The sequence below is a fragment of the Corvus kubaryi genome, unplaced genomic scaffold (genome assembly GCF_017639235.1).
Source record: "Corvus kubaryi isolate FWS band 111438036 unplaced genomic scaffold, C.kubaryi_AGA036_p1.0 37398, whole genome shotgun sequence".
NCBI classification, from domain to species: Eukaryota; Metazoa; Chordata; class Aves; order Passeriformes; family Corvidae; genus Corvus; species Corvus kubaryi.
In genome coordinates this window covers 14,558,675-14,573,405 of record NW_024581137.1, presented here as the reverse complement: position 1 = coordinate 14,573,405, position 14,731 = coordinate 14,558,675, and the positions used below count along the sequence as shown (strand labels likewise).

Here is a 14,731-nt window from a genome sequence, read left to right as displayed (position 1 = left end):
AATGTTTAATTGTAATTATGTCACTGATACAGAAGAACTGTCTATAAAGTAAATTGCAGTTTGTATTCTAGCTTGTGTCCCAACATTTATCACAGTTCTGAGTAGTCAATGAGTGAGAAAATAATTTTGCTTTCAACATTTGACCATAGGCATATTTCTATGGTGTTTGAAGCAAAATTTGATTAACATGAGATACATTCAGTATCTGAGTTGGCGAAAATTGAGATTTCCGTACTTAGAGTTTTGCATGCTTAAGGATCTGAAACTGGGTACGTTTTATTTTTGTATCGATGTTTGTAAATAGGTAAAAGATACTGATAAAGTATTGACATCAACCTTTTAAGTGAAGGCATAATTCTCCCCTAACTATGCTGTTCTAATGCCCCACCCCATAAGAAGAGTGACTGGAGATAGAAAATGGAATTGAAGAAGTAGAGCTTGGTGTCATATTGGCAACTTCAGAAAATACTTAAAACACATCTAGCTGAATATTTACATTTCACTGGATTTATTGGACCAGATAATTTACTATTGTAATTCTTTCAAAATTTGTACAGAGACTGTAATTTTTCTATAGTCTTTACTTTGTTTTTTCCTGAAAATACATAGGATGGTATGTAGACTTTCTAGTCCTGAGTGGAAATTTTAGGTGTTTATTATGAAAATTGACATAAAAGCTTCTAGGGTGAAGCGACCTATTCACTAAATTGTCCTTTATGAGTCTTTTTCCTTTTTCATTATCAAGTTCATATTTCTTGAAAAGATTCCTTAACGACTGAGAACAAATATGTATGAGGACAAGCAAATCTGTTTCAGTTAGGGCAGAAGAGGGACAATGGAGGTAAAAACTGTGGCAGTGGATGCTTCCAAAGTTTCTTATGATGTATTGCTTTTATTTAAACCGTAGTCTCAGTGAATGGGTGCTTGAATGGAAGTGTGAACGATGCAGTGATGAGTTGCAGTGGCATGTGCGCTCTGGGTGAGACCTTTCTAAGGAAGGCCTTGGAGTCTAAATGTCATTGCTAACTTTCTTCTACTCTCTGGTGTGACTGTTACGTAAACCTTTTGTTCCCTTTGAAGATAAATACTAGTATGCATCTCTGGGTTTTGCCTTGTTTATACAGCATTGCCCTTTAACATGTAGAATCTATTTCTACCCCAAATGTCGTAGTAAAAGCAGATTCTCAGTATTTAACTTCTACCATGTAAGTTTTATGCCTAGTAGCATCTTCCTCTCTTTTTTACTGTAGTAATAGGTTTTCCATTCAAAATGAATGAGAGGTCTTTGATATAAAAGCAATCATGTTTTGTACGAAAGGTGATGCAGTCATTCTTTATCCAACAGCAACAGCTAGGAGGAATTTTCCAGTTATCCCTCATTGTGTGTGCAATTCCACCATATCTTGAGTGAATATTCTAATCTAATAATGCCTCTGTTGTTAATGGGTACTTCTTACAATAACACATGATTCTGTCTTTCTTTTTAGCAGAAGAAAGTTTGTATGAAGGAAGCTTTGAGAATGAAGGAAGCATTTGTGGCAGTGACTCTACATTCTACCAACAGACAGAAGGTATGCTGCTAAAAACTCTGATTAAAAAGCAGTCCTTACACTTTCAATTACTGGACAAGTAGCTTAGAGTGCTGGTAAGTCTTGTCCACAGATCCAACAATATTTTGGCTGAACCATTCAGCAAGACACTAGAAGTCTTACCATGCTGTGATATCTTTCTTCAGCATTACACCTACTACATGCCATTTCTAGTGTGATTTTCTTAATGTTCAGTTTTTGTTACTTCTTTCCCATTTCTTTTCCTATGCTCATATATTTTTTTCATTCTCTTTCTTATATTTTGTTGTTCCTGCTTATAAGAACTTTACAAAATTCCTTTCAATTATTCCCTCCAAACTATTTTGCTACAGTCTAAAATAAGCAACATAAAAATACTAAATGTTTTATTGTATCTAAGATTTACGTTAAAGAAGAAACTTAGAGATTGCAACAGATTTCTCTGTCTGAAGTTTTTCATTTTACTGTGCATAATTATGGATTGAGGAAATAACTTTTTCATGAAAAATATAAGATTTGAATGTGTGTCCAGAATATGAGTTTGAATTTTGCAGGTCATTATGCAAAATGTGAATAGATAAAGTACATGGTGGTTTTATCTTATTCTTCATCTAGGACACAGCATGATGGATACCCTTGCTGTGGCCTTACGTGTTGCCGAGGAAGCAGTGGAAGAAGCTATTTCTAAGGCAGAGACCTACAGTGACAGCCTGGTAACACTTTCCAAAAAAATGTGTTAATTTACGTAAGAGAATCATGTTTCTTTTAATATGGGTAGTGGTACAAACCAAGTAGATAAAAACATGAAAAAGTAGTGACTATCTCATGATATATCTAAAGGGTTGGGCATGGGTTTTATTAACTGGTATCCAAGATGCACATTGCATTTCAGAAGGTGATATGCACTTGAAGTGCCTGTAAGTTCCTTCCCACAATGCCAATAGGGCATATTACCCATTTCCAAATCTATACATTTTCTGTGGGAAGGCTGTTTTTATGTGATTTTAGCAAATACAGATATCCATTTTCATGCAGGACAAGCAGAATGAAGCTTGTTACTTGCAGGAACACAAGGAGGACCTCATAGAAGAGCTGGCCACAACCATTGTGCAGAAGGTATGGCATGCTTATTTTCCCTAGCCTGTTTAATAGCCAAATCACAATGTTTTGCAGCTCAAACTCAGCTAACAACAAAAAGGATGACACCAACGTAGAAAGTAAAGTAAATGGACTATGGCAGTGTAGGCTTCATCAGCAATGTCTGACAGAGATCAGTTTATAAGTAAGATCAATCCAGTGCCTAACCTGATGCCGTACATGCTCAGAGCTGAGAGGTGTCACTCCCTGAGGTTTGTGATGTCCTTTCTTGGAAGGGAGGGCCCTTACCTGATGGAATTTTACATCTGTATTTCACAAAGTTTTCTAGAGGCATGGCTCTTGACCATATACATCACTTCCCAAAAGACATAAAGTTTGCCAGTGTAAAGAAGTGTGACTTCTGACCGTACCCTCTACTGAACCCTGCATCTGCAACATGTTCAAAGAAAACATCAATCATTAACACAGAATTCTCTTAATGATGCTGTGAGAGAGACACTCAAAAAATCACAGAACCCTTGGTGTGTCTGATTTCTGTGGCTTTTCACGTAAAGCTCAATCTTCTCCCTGCAAAGCTCACAGTTGGCAGAATGAAAGTGGAGGGCTAGTGGGAAAAAATACCCCTTGAGTTTGTCTGGACAAGTAAGTAAGGCAAGATGAGCATGAGCAGAGCACTATTAAGCTCCTGTGATCAGTAAAGTAACCACTCTGCTAAGTTAGTCTCCTTCCATGTGAAATAAGCTAGACGTCACATCTTTGGATGGGCTGTGGCATTTAACAGCCGCATGTGGATCACACACCAAAAGAGGAACATGTTTATAAGGCTGTCAAGAAAAGCCGGAAGAGCAGCAGCTCACTGGAAAATAATCTGCCTTCTTTTTTAATGGTGATGTTAGAATATCAGTTCTGTTTATCGGGTCTTTCATAGTCCAGAGCCTATCTCAGCCAAGCTTGAATTGCTACCATTTTTGTCAAGAGCTGCCTAACAAAAATCTTTTACACCATAGTATAATGTTCTGTAGATATTTTATTTTACTTGAGTTGTGGAAATGAAGTGTAGCAGGATGTAATCTGTCAGTGTAGGGAGACATGATCGATCTCTATCTTAAGATGGTGTAGATTTTCAAGAATAAAAATAGTGTCTAGAGACCTTAGACCTCTTTGTTTTCACTAGAATTTGTCTGCGTGTCATGGGAGCCTTTGAAATTCCCCTCATATCTAGTATTTTATGTTTCTTGGCAAAAAGTCTTGTCTGAGAAAATACTTGACAGTTAGATGCTGCTGAAGTGTTACTGTAGCAACAGGTTTCTATGTTTGTGTAATTCACCTCTGGTATTCCTACAGGCAGTATTATATATTGTATCAATGCTTATGTGCCTGCAAGCAGTAGGACTTCAGCTGAGAAATCCTTGCATGAGCTACAGCAAGAGCAAAGGGAAAGTCAAATGTTTCTCCTGGGGAGCTTGCCTTGAGACAGGGTTCATCTAAATCTTCTCCATATGGCTCAGACAGTATTTTCGGAGCAGCACTTTTCTGTCCCCTCCCACCCCGTTTTTCCCCTACCCTGCAGATTATAAAGAAGCAGAAGAGCAAACCCGGGCAGGCCGAGGCCGACTTGGAATGGCCGCCCTCGCGGAGCAGCGGCCTGGCATCCGTCGCCATCTCGGATCAGAGCATGCTGACCTTCCCAGGGAGCCGCAGGGGGTCCTACACCTTGTGGGTGAGTGGCACAGCACAACTATCCGTGTTTTCTGGTACACAAAAACAGAAGGTTGCAGTCATGGATACGTATACTTGCTGTCTGGAATGGTATGTAGAGACTTGCAGAGAACAAGCATTAATTCTGTGTCTGGCCACACTGTCACTCAGTTGCATGCTTTCCTCGCCCCCCATGGGCCTTGGAAGTACATCACAGACATTGCATTGTTCTGGTGAGTGTGTTGGGGAGGGCTCAGTTTGTGGTACGAGCAGTCTCACTGTTTGATTTGAATGCTAACAGGACTCAATGCCTCAGTGTTTATTCCTCAGAACAGTTTTTCTGCTCACTTAACTTTTATGTATGTCTTTGCTGAGGGTTATATATTCTTTTGTATAAAGTTAGGTTTCTGTAATGTTTCTTTTTCTCCTTAGCCATCTTACAGAAAACAGCCACTACCAGCAACAAGAAAGTAAACCCAGCTGCAGAGCACCATTTATGTCTTACACTAAAGAGTGTTTCCTCCTTCCACTTACTTCTCAGCACGATGTCTTTAGCTCCTGATATAAAGCTGAAAAAAATCTGACAAGCTGCATTAGTAAAAGTTTTAGAAGAGCAGCGAGTAAAAAGAAATTAAAATAAGCTGTAGGCTTGGACCAGCACTTTGACAATCAGAGAGGAAAGACAGCGACAGATGAGTTAGTTCCAGTGCATTTTGACACTGTGGTTTAAGCTGCTGCTCCAAGTGCCCTGCTGCTGTGCCAGTAACTGCCTCTCCCCCACTAAGCAGAACCATCAGAACTGAACGTGGGCTATGTCCTAGTTCCCAGCTAAGTTTGCTCACTTACACTCCCAGTGAGAACAGATTTATGCTAGAATATTGACTGTGTGCCAGAATTGCTGAGATACAGACTCGCATCCTAGTCTTCTACCTATTTGCAGAATGAAGGGGTACTGCCTGTAATGTGCTGCTGTTAATAAGTGATCAGAAGTCAGGGTGAGCGTGACTTAAGTGCTTTGCTCTGTCGCTCCTAGGCAAGTTGCTTGTGGAATATAAAAGCCAGGAGAGAGAGAGTTAATTTTGCGTCTGACTCAAATGAGTTTTCTTCCTTAAGTTTAAGGACAGGACTCGGATGAAAATGCTGTTCAAATCCTCAGTCATTATACCAGAAGCCTGCTCTGCATTTGGAGAGTTAAGCTTGATCTCAACACATTTTGAAATTCTCTTCTGAAGTAACAATTTAGTCCTGATTTTTTTGCCAGAGGGAGGCTCATTGGTTTGAGTAATAGTAGACTTTGTGAAAAACACTGGAGAAACAGAAATGTCGCACTAAGGTGTGAACAACTTCAGAACCTCTGTAGCCATCAGTCAGTACTAGAGATCCAGATGTGTACAGTATTTTATAAGGACTCTACCTCTGTACAGGGTTTTTTGCCACATTTGTCACCATTTGTTCCAATTGTCTTCCCACAGTGCTTTAAGGAACATGAATGAATCTGGCCATCTGTTGTGCGGTTTCATCTCTCCCATAAATTTAGTTTCTGCCTTTTGATTTGCTAGGGTTGTGTTATTCTGTTCTTTTCTCCTTTGTAGTGTGTATGTGTTTATTTTTGCTTTGAATAGAGGAGAATTTTGTTAGTATGACCAGACACCCTCGTAAAGGAAGTATAGCTACAGTCATTCCCATAGCTAAGATAGTTGCAGTTATGTTAGGCTATTAGATAGCAGAATTAAAGTCACAAAATCTGGGCCTGCTGGAAAGTCTACTGAAAGGCAATTTGTGCAGAGCAAATGCAGAGCACTTACAGCCTTCTTGATTGTCCTCAACAGTGCTGAAACAACTCAACTTCCTCCTCCTGAGCTTGCTTTCCATTCCACTTTGTTTTCATTCAGCTACAAATGGGAAGCATGCATCTGTCAGTAGATCTACAGGACTAAACCACATTCTCTTCTGTATGTCATGCAGGAAAGTTATCTTTTCTGCCAAAAGAATTGCAGTTTTTTTTTCTTTTCGAAACAAATCTTAACTTCTACAGAAGCTGGCACAGAGGCCTTATGACCATTCCAGGCAAAACTCCTTACTGCCTCCCAGGAACTCTTGAGTGCAAGTCTGTAACAGCAAATCTTCCTGGATTTCACTACAATAAGTTAAGTTTTCTTAGTTCCTAACTGATGACATTAGGTTGACAAAAAAACTCAAGCTCTTGATTTGAGTATATACATCCTAACACTGAGCTGTGTGATGGCTTAGTTTGGGCAGGGATCTGCCTGTAATGAAAAAGACCTTTACATGCCACAGCTAGCAAGGGGTCTGCTGCAACAGATTTATTAGCACAGGTGTTCCTACTGCAACCAAGGTTTTGGTAGACAGACAGTGGCCACAACAATCCCAAGGGAAGGAAGAAGAGAAACAAGTTTTCATTTTTTCCTATCAAAGCTGTCCAAGGACACTATTACTGTGTCAGAGTTACGTGTGTGAACCTGTTTCCCAATAAAGGTTATTTAACTAGAACTTCCCCTGTTCAAGTATGTCTTTGGTACCAGGCTAACAAATTAGCAGAGGCAGGGTAGATTAAATAAAAGGAAAGAAGAAACATTATTAAGAGAAAGACAGACGTACAGGGTAAAGGGAGGTAAGGATAGCAAATCCTGAGGCAGTCAGAATTGCATAATTTAAAAGTGAAAATTTATCTTGGAGCAAATATTTTTATTTGTCTTCTGTGCACAACATCATACGTGTGCTTTTGCTAGCACAATGAAACTAGTAATATATAACACAGGGCAATTGCATGCTGTAACACTGGCCTTTAGAAACCCATATTTATTATTGCATTGCATTTTATTGCCAAAGTTACTTGCTTACAGTGTCAGGGGGTGCTGTAATAATCCCAGATATCACCTTGTGGTTTCACCTGCCAAGCAATTTCTCTTTTTATCTCAGCTATTTGTGTGCAGTTCATCCATATCAGCCAGAAACTACCAGTGGTCTCTGGAAGCCCTGCCTTACCTCCATGCTCATCCAAAACCACTTGCTTTGAAAACTAATTAAATATGATAAACTTCCCCGCTTCCTCCCCTACTATTGACTGCTTAACTGCAGTACTATGGTGTGCTAGTAGCTATAGACATTGTCTTTTCCCTTTTTTTCCCTCTCAGATTTTTTTGAGATCCCTTGCCCAGGCTAAAAATAGTGAAACAGAGCTGAATATTTTATTTCCTCATTTCATAAAAAGAGATGGATGGCACCATCTGTTTCTCATTACCAGTAAGCAAAGGCTGTGCAGTGTTGGGATAGGAGAAGTACAGAGCAATGGGTGGATGTTTCTGTGCTCTCTCAGTCCAGTTTGCCCGCCATACATCACTGCCAGCCAGAGAGCAAATGACCAGTTGGCATATTGTATCCCATTTAAACATTGATGGAGTGAAGGCACCGTGGTGTGTTTTAAGTGCTGTATTAGTGGTCTTTATTTTACAGCATAAAGATTGCATATACAAACAGAAGCTCATCCATAATTTATAGCATATGAAACAGCTAGGGATATAGGGAAAAGGAGGATTTCATTAAATACACATTATGATGCACCTCAGGGGAAGCAGAAATATACTGGTTAAGCTAATTATAAGGTCCACAGTGTACTGACAGTTGTTTATTTTTTCCTTTTTTTTTTTTTTCTCCTTTTGATTTGTTTTAAAGAGAAGGAAGGTTCTACGAGCCTGAGGTCTAACACTGCTTTGGAAATCCTTGGAGGTTTTGCAGCTGCTCTGTACATTTTTAGGTTTGTCTCAAACAACAGTGCTTGAAGAAAACCTTTTTGAGGGGGAATCCTGTTCAGCAGTCATGCAGCACAGTGGGAGAGCGATTTCAGATGAGGGAGGCATAGCACTGCAGGAAGCTGATACCAGCTGCCGTCAGTTCCTACCTGCCAATGACTGCATCAGAAACATCATATTTATGTCATAATTAATAAATGTGTCGTGCTGGAGAGAAGATGGAGCTTTTTACTTTTATGCAAGAGCTGGCATCAGAAGGTTGCATGGTGTGTATTGCTGGGACCTGCTTCCAATGAGGCAGGTGTGCATTCACCCAGAAGCCCATCAGCTGGATCCCGATGGGTCATTTGCTGTATTGTTTCCTTTGAAAGAAGTCAACTGCAGCACCATCTTCTTTGCACAAAATGGGATAGAACAGTACATTTCGAGATGGAAAAGCACTTGGTGCTCTAAAAATAATGTCTCTTTTTCATTAATATTCATTATTGGAAGATCCAACTTTCCCTAAGTGCTTTCCAGGTTAAAGATAATACTGGCATCTGCTGACTCCGCAGGTGACACTGTAACATTGTAATCTGGTCGATTTCCCTCCTTCCACTGCTGCAGGATAGGATACAACTAGTCTGTGATTCTGACTCAGCAAATAGTGCCAGTTTTTAAGGCTCAGGTCGCTAAGTAATCAGTAAAAGGCTAAACATGACAGCATTGTCCTTTTAAAGTTGTTTGTGTAGCTTGAGTTTGTACTTCTTCTTGAGATGTATCTCTAGCATAAAATTACTGATTTTTGGTTTCACATACTATCCATGCACTTGACAAACTTCCAAGAAGACGGTTTTCGATGCTAGGTACATGATCAAGCCCATGCAGGCCTACATTCAGCTGCATTGCACTTAGTGTCAGCAAACCAAGATAGGTTTCAAGGCATGAAAGAGAGTAGGAGAAAGGACAAAGAAGAGTGGTCATTGTATAATGTCGTTTTCCAAATAATTAAGGTTGTTCTTGCAGGTTTATTTTGTTTTAAAGATTCTATCTTAATACATTCCTGGGTATCACAGAATTTTCAGATCTCACTTAAAACCTGTGATGCTCAGAGCTGGGCTGCCTGACAAACCTTGCTTTATTTTTAGATTAAATCAGGGTGTGTATTGCCAGAGGAAGAAGTAAATAAACACAGAACACTTAAGGCTTCCTCTGGTGTTTGGGTAGGAGATACAGTGATTCTGTCTGATTGGGTGAGTGCTGTGCGGAGCACAGCTTTGTAGATGAGGGTCAGAACAGGACATGAAAGGTTGCACAGGGAACTGACACACCTAGAGATGGATAAAAAAAGAATAGTTGTGTTTAGTGAAGAATATTGACTTGAAAAAAATGGTGTGTTTATGTGTAAGGCTGCAATTAGACCTGAGACGCAAGTGCCAACTCACCTCCTCCCCCTACCCTCTTAAACACAAGCACGCTTCCAGAGAGGTGTGCTAGTAGCAGAGTAAAATCCTGCTGTCCTACACCAGAACCAGGGATCTGGCTTTTGCTGTTGCTCAGCTTTCTCTTCTGTAAGTAAAGTGGCAATACTGTCATCACAGATACTAACTGAGCTCTTGGTGTCTTCAAACTGGGAAGCGTCTTCCCTCTTTGTTCTTAGTTTCATTTGTTCGGGTTTTTTCAGATGTCATACAATACTCAAAGTGTGGGAGGAGGGAAGAAGAATGGGCTGTGGGTGAACATGTGAGGAGCAGTAATGGCTAAATGCACAAGGATCCCTTGTAAAGGCACTGCCTGGATTTCATTTGCCTTGGTATATCTAGTCTCTATTCCACAAACTTCAACAGACTTGTTCACGTAAATCCATTACATCGATCAAACTATGATATTTTATGCTCCTAGCACTTTCCTGAATTGTTAACCCCGTAAGTACAATAAAAGGATGTTTACACTCATATTCTAGAATCAGTATGAAATATCCATTATTGCTAGTTTACAAATTCCTTGCAAACAAAGCAGTAGCACTTTCACATGTGGGGCCAGCTTTTTTTTCCTTTTTTTTACACTATAGGTGATGCTGTAGAGCTACTGGCATGCCTACCAGCAATGGGTTTGTTGAGGAATATGCTCTTGTGTCTCTACCTTTACAACCCTTCTCTCCATCTGCATAATCAAGGTCAGCTAATCCAAATTGAACCAAAATAAATGTGCACCCAAATGTGGCTCCACATATTACTACACAGCTGTGCAATTCATCCTGCTGACAGTCCCATTCCTGATTAGCTAATCATTATTTCTGTAGTCTTTTTAAAGGAACAGTGCTTCTAAGGGAATCAGATGTCTAAGAGGCCATAAGAAGGATGGAAACAATCCAGTGCAGCCAGGATGTGTCTGTCACTAGTGAACAAAAAGCTAGCTTGGGCAGACCCTAGGAAGACTATTCTAAGTATATTCTACGGGTTTTGCAAGAGAGGGACCAGTCATATTTGCTTTATCCTAGCCCGCTGTTCAAGGGTTTGCCCTGATGGCTGGGGTATCCACAAGGGGTGGTTAGGAGGGAATTTTCTTTCAACTGAGTGTGAAAATCTTTTATTCATCTGCCTGTTCTTGCCCTTTCTCAGAAGGTTGTTAACAGATCCTTTGCCACATACAAGATTAACTAAGGAACAGATGCTTGAAACCCTTGGTATTTCACTCCCACTGCTAGTTGTCTGGAGTGCATACATTTAAGCAGAGTGAAAATCACTTCCAGGATAAATAGGCTGTGGCAGAGTGGCTCCATTTGCAAGCTCATACTGTCTCCTTCCTGGTGTGGGAGTTTTCTTACCAAAGGATGCCTGAGCTGTTGATGCCTAGGGACTGCTACTGTATTTGCTACCAGACCTGCTGGTTCTGTGAATTGATTATATTCACAGAGCACAGCTGAGAGGGGGATTTGCTGCACCACTGGCAGGCATAGCTGCAGAATTTGCAAGGGAGGAGAGGGGATCGATAAGGTTGCATTTGAGTCATCTGAGTTTATGTGTCAGTTCTAGGTCGCTTCCCTGAATAAACAAGGTGGTCCTCAAAGCCCAGCTTAACAGCTGCCACTCAGGTCAGAGCTTGCACAGCACAGGATTCTGCTGCTCAAATCCAGAGGTACCTGCCCTCAGCACTGGTGTTGATGTCCTTGTGCCTGCAAAGGCTCCTACAGTGGTTACCCTGCAGCTGCCTTGTGGCACCCGGGGTTCTCAGTCCCTCCTGAACCTGGGAGAGTCCTTGATCTATTTCAAACAACTGTTTGAATCACCGTTGAAATCACTGTTTTATGACTTACACCAAACTGAAGCATAATGTAAGGGTGGGAACAGGGTGAAATAGGAGGGAAGTGAGGGGAAAAACCATGCATGATCCACTCGTGAAGTCCTATCAGATGCTTTTGGGACCTATTTTGAATTTACATTTTGGCTTTTCTTTAGGAGAAGGAGGAAATACCCATACTTTTTCATCTGTTGAGGAATAATGTAGTGCAAAATCTTAATGTTGTCTCTCTAAACAATATGCATACATATAAGGAAGTTGTTGAAGGTAAAGAATCTATAGATTATCAACATTAGATTCAATATTTATTATTGTGGTTTATAAAGTTGTTCTTTCTTTTTGGTTACGTTTTTTTATTTATTCAGTGTTCAGAAGAGTGAACTTGAAAATTTTTATTGATAGCAGATGGAATATTTATATTTGTTAAGTAATGGAAGATGGGATTACTTTTTATTCACTCCTTCCTTCTTTAATCTTCAGAAACCACTTTGTCTTCTTTTTTATTTCTTTATTTAAGGCCATCAATGAATTAGATTATTCCTTTTAGTTCCAGGTCAGTAAAAAATGAAGGCTGAGTTCTCTCCATCCAGACATTATAAACTATGCAACAGAAATCCCTGAAGAGGGATTTTTAAAAAGAGGACAATAATGTGCCTGGAATTGTAGCAAACATCTCACGGGACGTGCCACTAGGCAGGATTTGGTGGGGAACTCATCTAACTCAGGTGTTTGGAAATGCCTGTCAGTACCCCAACTATATTTTGTGAGCCGTGCTGCATTGCCCAGCGCTCCAGCAGGCAGCACCTGCCTCTGTGGGGTGTGTGCAGAGCCCAGCAAATGATCCGCGGGGCCGCAGTGCCGTCTGGTGACGCACCAATTCACTGCAGAAACCAGCAGTGTCCGACTGAAAACTTACAGGGCAGCCTTGTCTTTCACAACACATAAATACACCTAAAATAGCACTTGGCAAATGGGTTGTGGGTTTTTTTGCTGAGGAAACAGAACTTCTGGTTAGGAAATATGCCAGGTATCTTTAGCTCCTTTCTTAACATCTCAGGTCTTTATAAACCAAAACCAAAGTTCCTACATGCCTGCCTTTTGAAAATTGTATCTAGGCTCCTGTATTTTTTTGGATATTTTTGGTTCTTCTGCCCCGAGATCTTGCTGCAGTCCAAGCATATAGGCAATCGATAAAGCTTGAGGGATGTGGTTCCTTCATTTGGTCAGTAAAAATCCCTTGTTCCAAAGCAAACCAATCCAAGAGCCTGTTAGGGCAGCTGGCCTTACCTCCAGTACTTCCATGCATCCATTCACAGGGAAACTACATGGAGCCAGGCAGGCTTCTCAATCCTGTTCCCTTATTTTCAGTGTTTTGCTTCCCATACAAATATCCCCAGGAGAAAGATGTCCACTGTGGATCTACAGATGGGCTGTTATCTCTGTGAAGAAAGGAGGCACCGATGCAGCACAGTAATGTGTGCTTCTGCTGCCTGCACAGGTCAGTGCAGCAGTGAAATCAGCCCACAGGGAAGTAGGATGTAGCCCATGCTGCAGCTGTAGGGCTTTGGAGTTATCGGTGCTGGCTGAGTTTAAGTGGATGCACGTGCCAGCCAAGATTAGGGCTCTTGCTGTGTAACCTCACACCAAATAACTAACTTTTTAGTTTGTTCTTTATTTGCAAAAACAACAAAAGGAGGTCCTGGGGTCGTTTGCATTTCAGGTAGAGTCATGAGTCAGGCTGCTAATTGATTGGAGATAAAATTGTAGACAAACATTTGCTTTTGTGCTCTGAAAAATACAGTCAACTTAGACTGGTTTGTTCTCACACCAGGATGTCTCTGTCCTGTTCCTACACCAAACTTGGCTATTGACACTCCTTTTTTATGTCATTATCATTGCTACCAGTGATTTGAACTGCTCAGGAATGAATGTTTATGGTTTCTTTCCACCCCTGCTTGTCTGAGGAAAACACAATTCTACTGCCAGCCCTATCTAAAACTAACTTTCAAAACAAGAAATAACCTAATCCTCTACTTTTATTTATTCTTCTGAATTGGAGCTTATGACAACATTGGCACTTCTTGATCATTTCAGTCTCTCCAGGTACAAGAACTACAGAGAATTGCAAATATAGTAGTGAAGGGTGCAAGTTCAACAGCATCTTCCTTTTTCAGGGTCTAAATGCAGGGGTGCAGCCAAGCTATTTTATCATGCCATTGCTTTTCTCTCCTTGAGTCTTCTGTGACATTGAACCATCCTCAGTGAGAAAAGGTGGCACTTCTAGTAGAGCAGAGCAGTCCAAGACAGATTTTGTCCAAAATTCACATAAAGTGTAGAAAAATAATGAGGATGGCCTCAAGCCAAGCTTTGGAGGCACCAAAAGCTTTGCCCGTTGCTGTATTTCAACTGGATTTCCTGGGAGTAGTTCCTGCCTAATACCAATTTCCTGCTCCACAGAGACCTTGCAGAAACTGTGGAGAGCAGTTGCCCTCTGATCTGACCCAAAAGTTTTAGCACACAATTTCAAAAAATCAGCTTTTTGCTAGGTAAGCTTGTTTGGTTGAGCTTATTTCAGATCCTAAGCTACTACACCACATGGGACTGTGTCCACTTTTTTTTCTGTGCTTCCTTGGTTTTCAGCTCTTTTTATCCTTCAGGCTGTTCATCTTCTCCTTTTTAAATCCTTCAAGCTGTTGTGTCTCTCCTAGTCCTTCTGAAAGCTTTATCTGCCCTATAGTACTGATGCACCTGAGCTGGCTTTAAATTGCTCGGGCACTGCTGGCTGCAGCTTTGCTGCCAAAGCATCAGCCTGGGGCAAGAGTGCCCAGCTCCTTCAGGAGGTTTCACAGCCCATGCCAAGTTCTGTGTTGTCAGGGTTAAGCTGCTGGCAGGTCTTAGGTGAGTTGAGAGCAAAGAGCAGACACTGCCATCACTTCGATGGCATCACTTTACTGTGATGTTGGTGAAATGGTCAGGGTTAAGCTGCTGGCAGGTCTTAGGTGAGTTGAGAGCAAAGAGCAGACACTGCCATCACTTCGATGGCATCACTTTACTGTGATGTTGGTGAAATGGTGAGTAGGCACACGAGAGGCTGCCATTTAAACAAAACAGGAAAGCTGTCAAACACACAGATTTTACATAACAAGAAAAGCATGTTACTCTCATTGTCAGAGTCCAGGTTATCATTTTACAGACTATTTAAGCTCTTCCTGATATTCTTCTTCTTAAAGATCCAGTTCTTTGAGTAATAAGGGAAAATAGATACTACTGGTTGAACTGTAGGGTATTCCTTCTTCTGGGTCTTCTGGGTCTCTTACC

The 14,731-nt window shown here is 40.8% G+C and overlaps 1 protein-coding gene across 7 annotated transcripts in view; it reads left to right on the top strand.

The window, feature by feature from the left end:
• Positions 1-14,731, top strand: part of LOC121671525 (myosin VIIA and Rab interacting protein) — a 207,428-nt gene that overhangs the window by 153,473 nt on the left and 39,224 nt on the right. For 4 of the 7 annotated variants that reach the window (XM_042043405.1, XM_042043408.1, XM_042043402.1 and 1 more), the window contains exons 5-8: positions 1,488-1,571; positions 2,184-2,281; positions 2,604-2,684; positions 4,237-4,386. In XM_042043405.1, coding sequence (XP_041899339.1) covers positions 1,488-1,571; positions 2,184-2,281; positions 2,604-2,684; positions 4,237-4,386 — 413 coding nt within the window. The remainder of the gene's footprint in view (positions 1-1,487; positions 1,572-2,183; positions 2,282-2,603; positions 2,685-4,236; positions 4,387-14,731) is intronic. The other 3 variants (XM_042043407.1, XM_042043403.1, XM_042043409.1) reach the window with 1 other exon arrangement.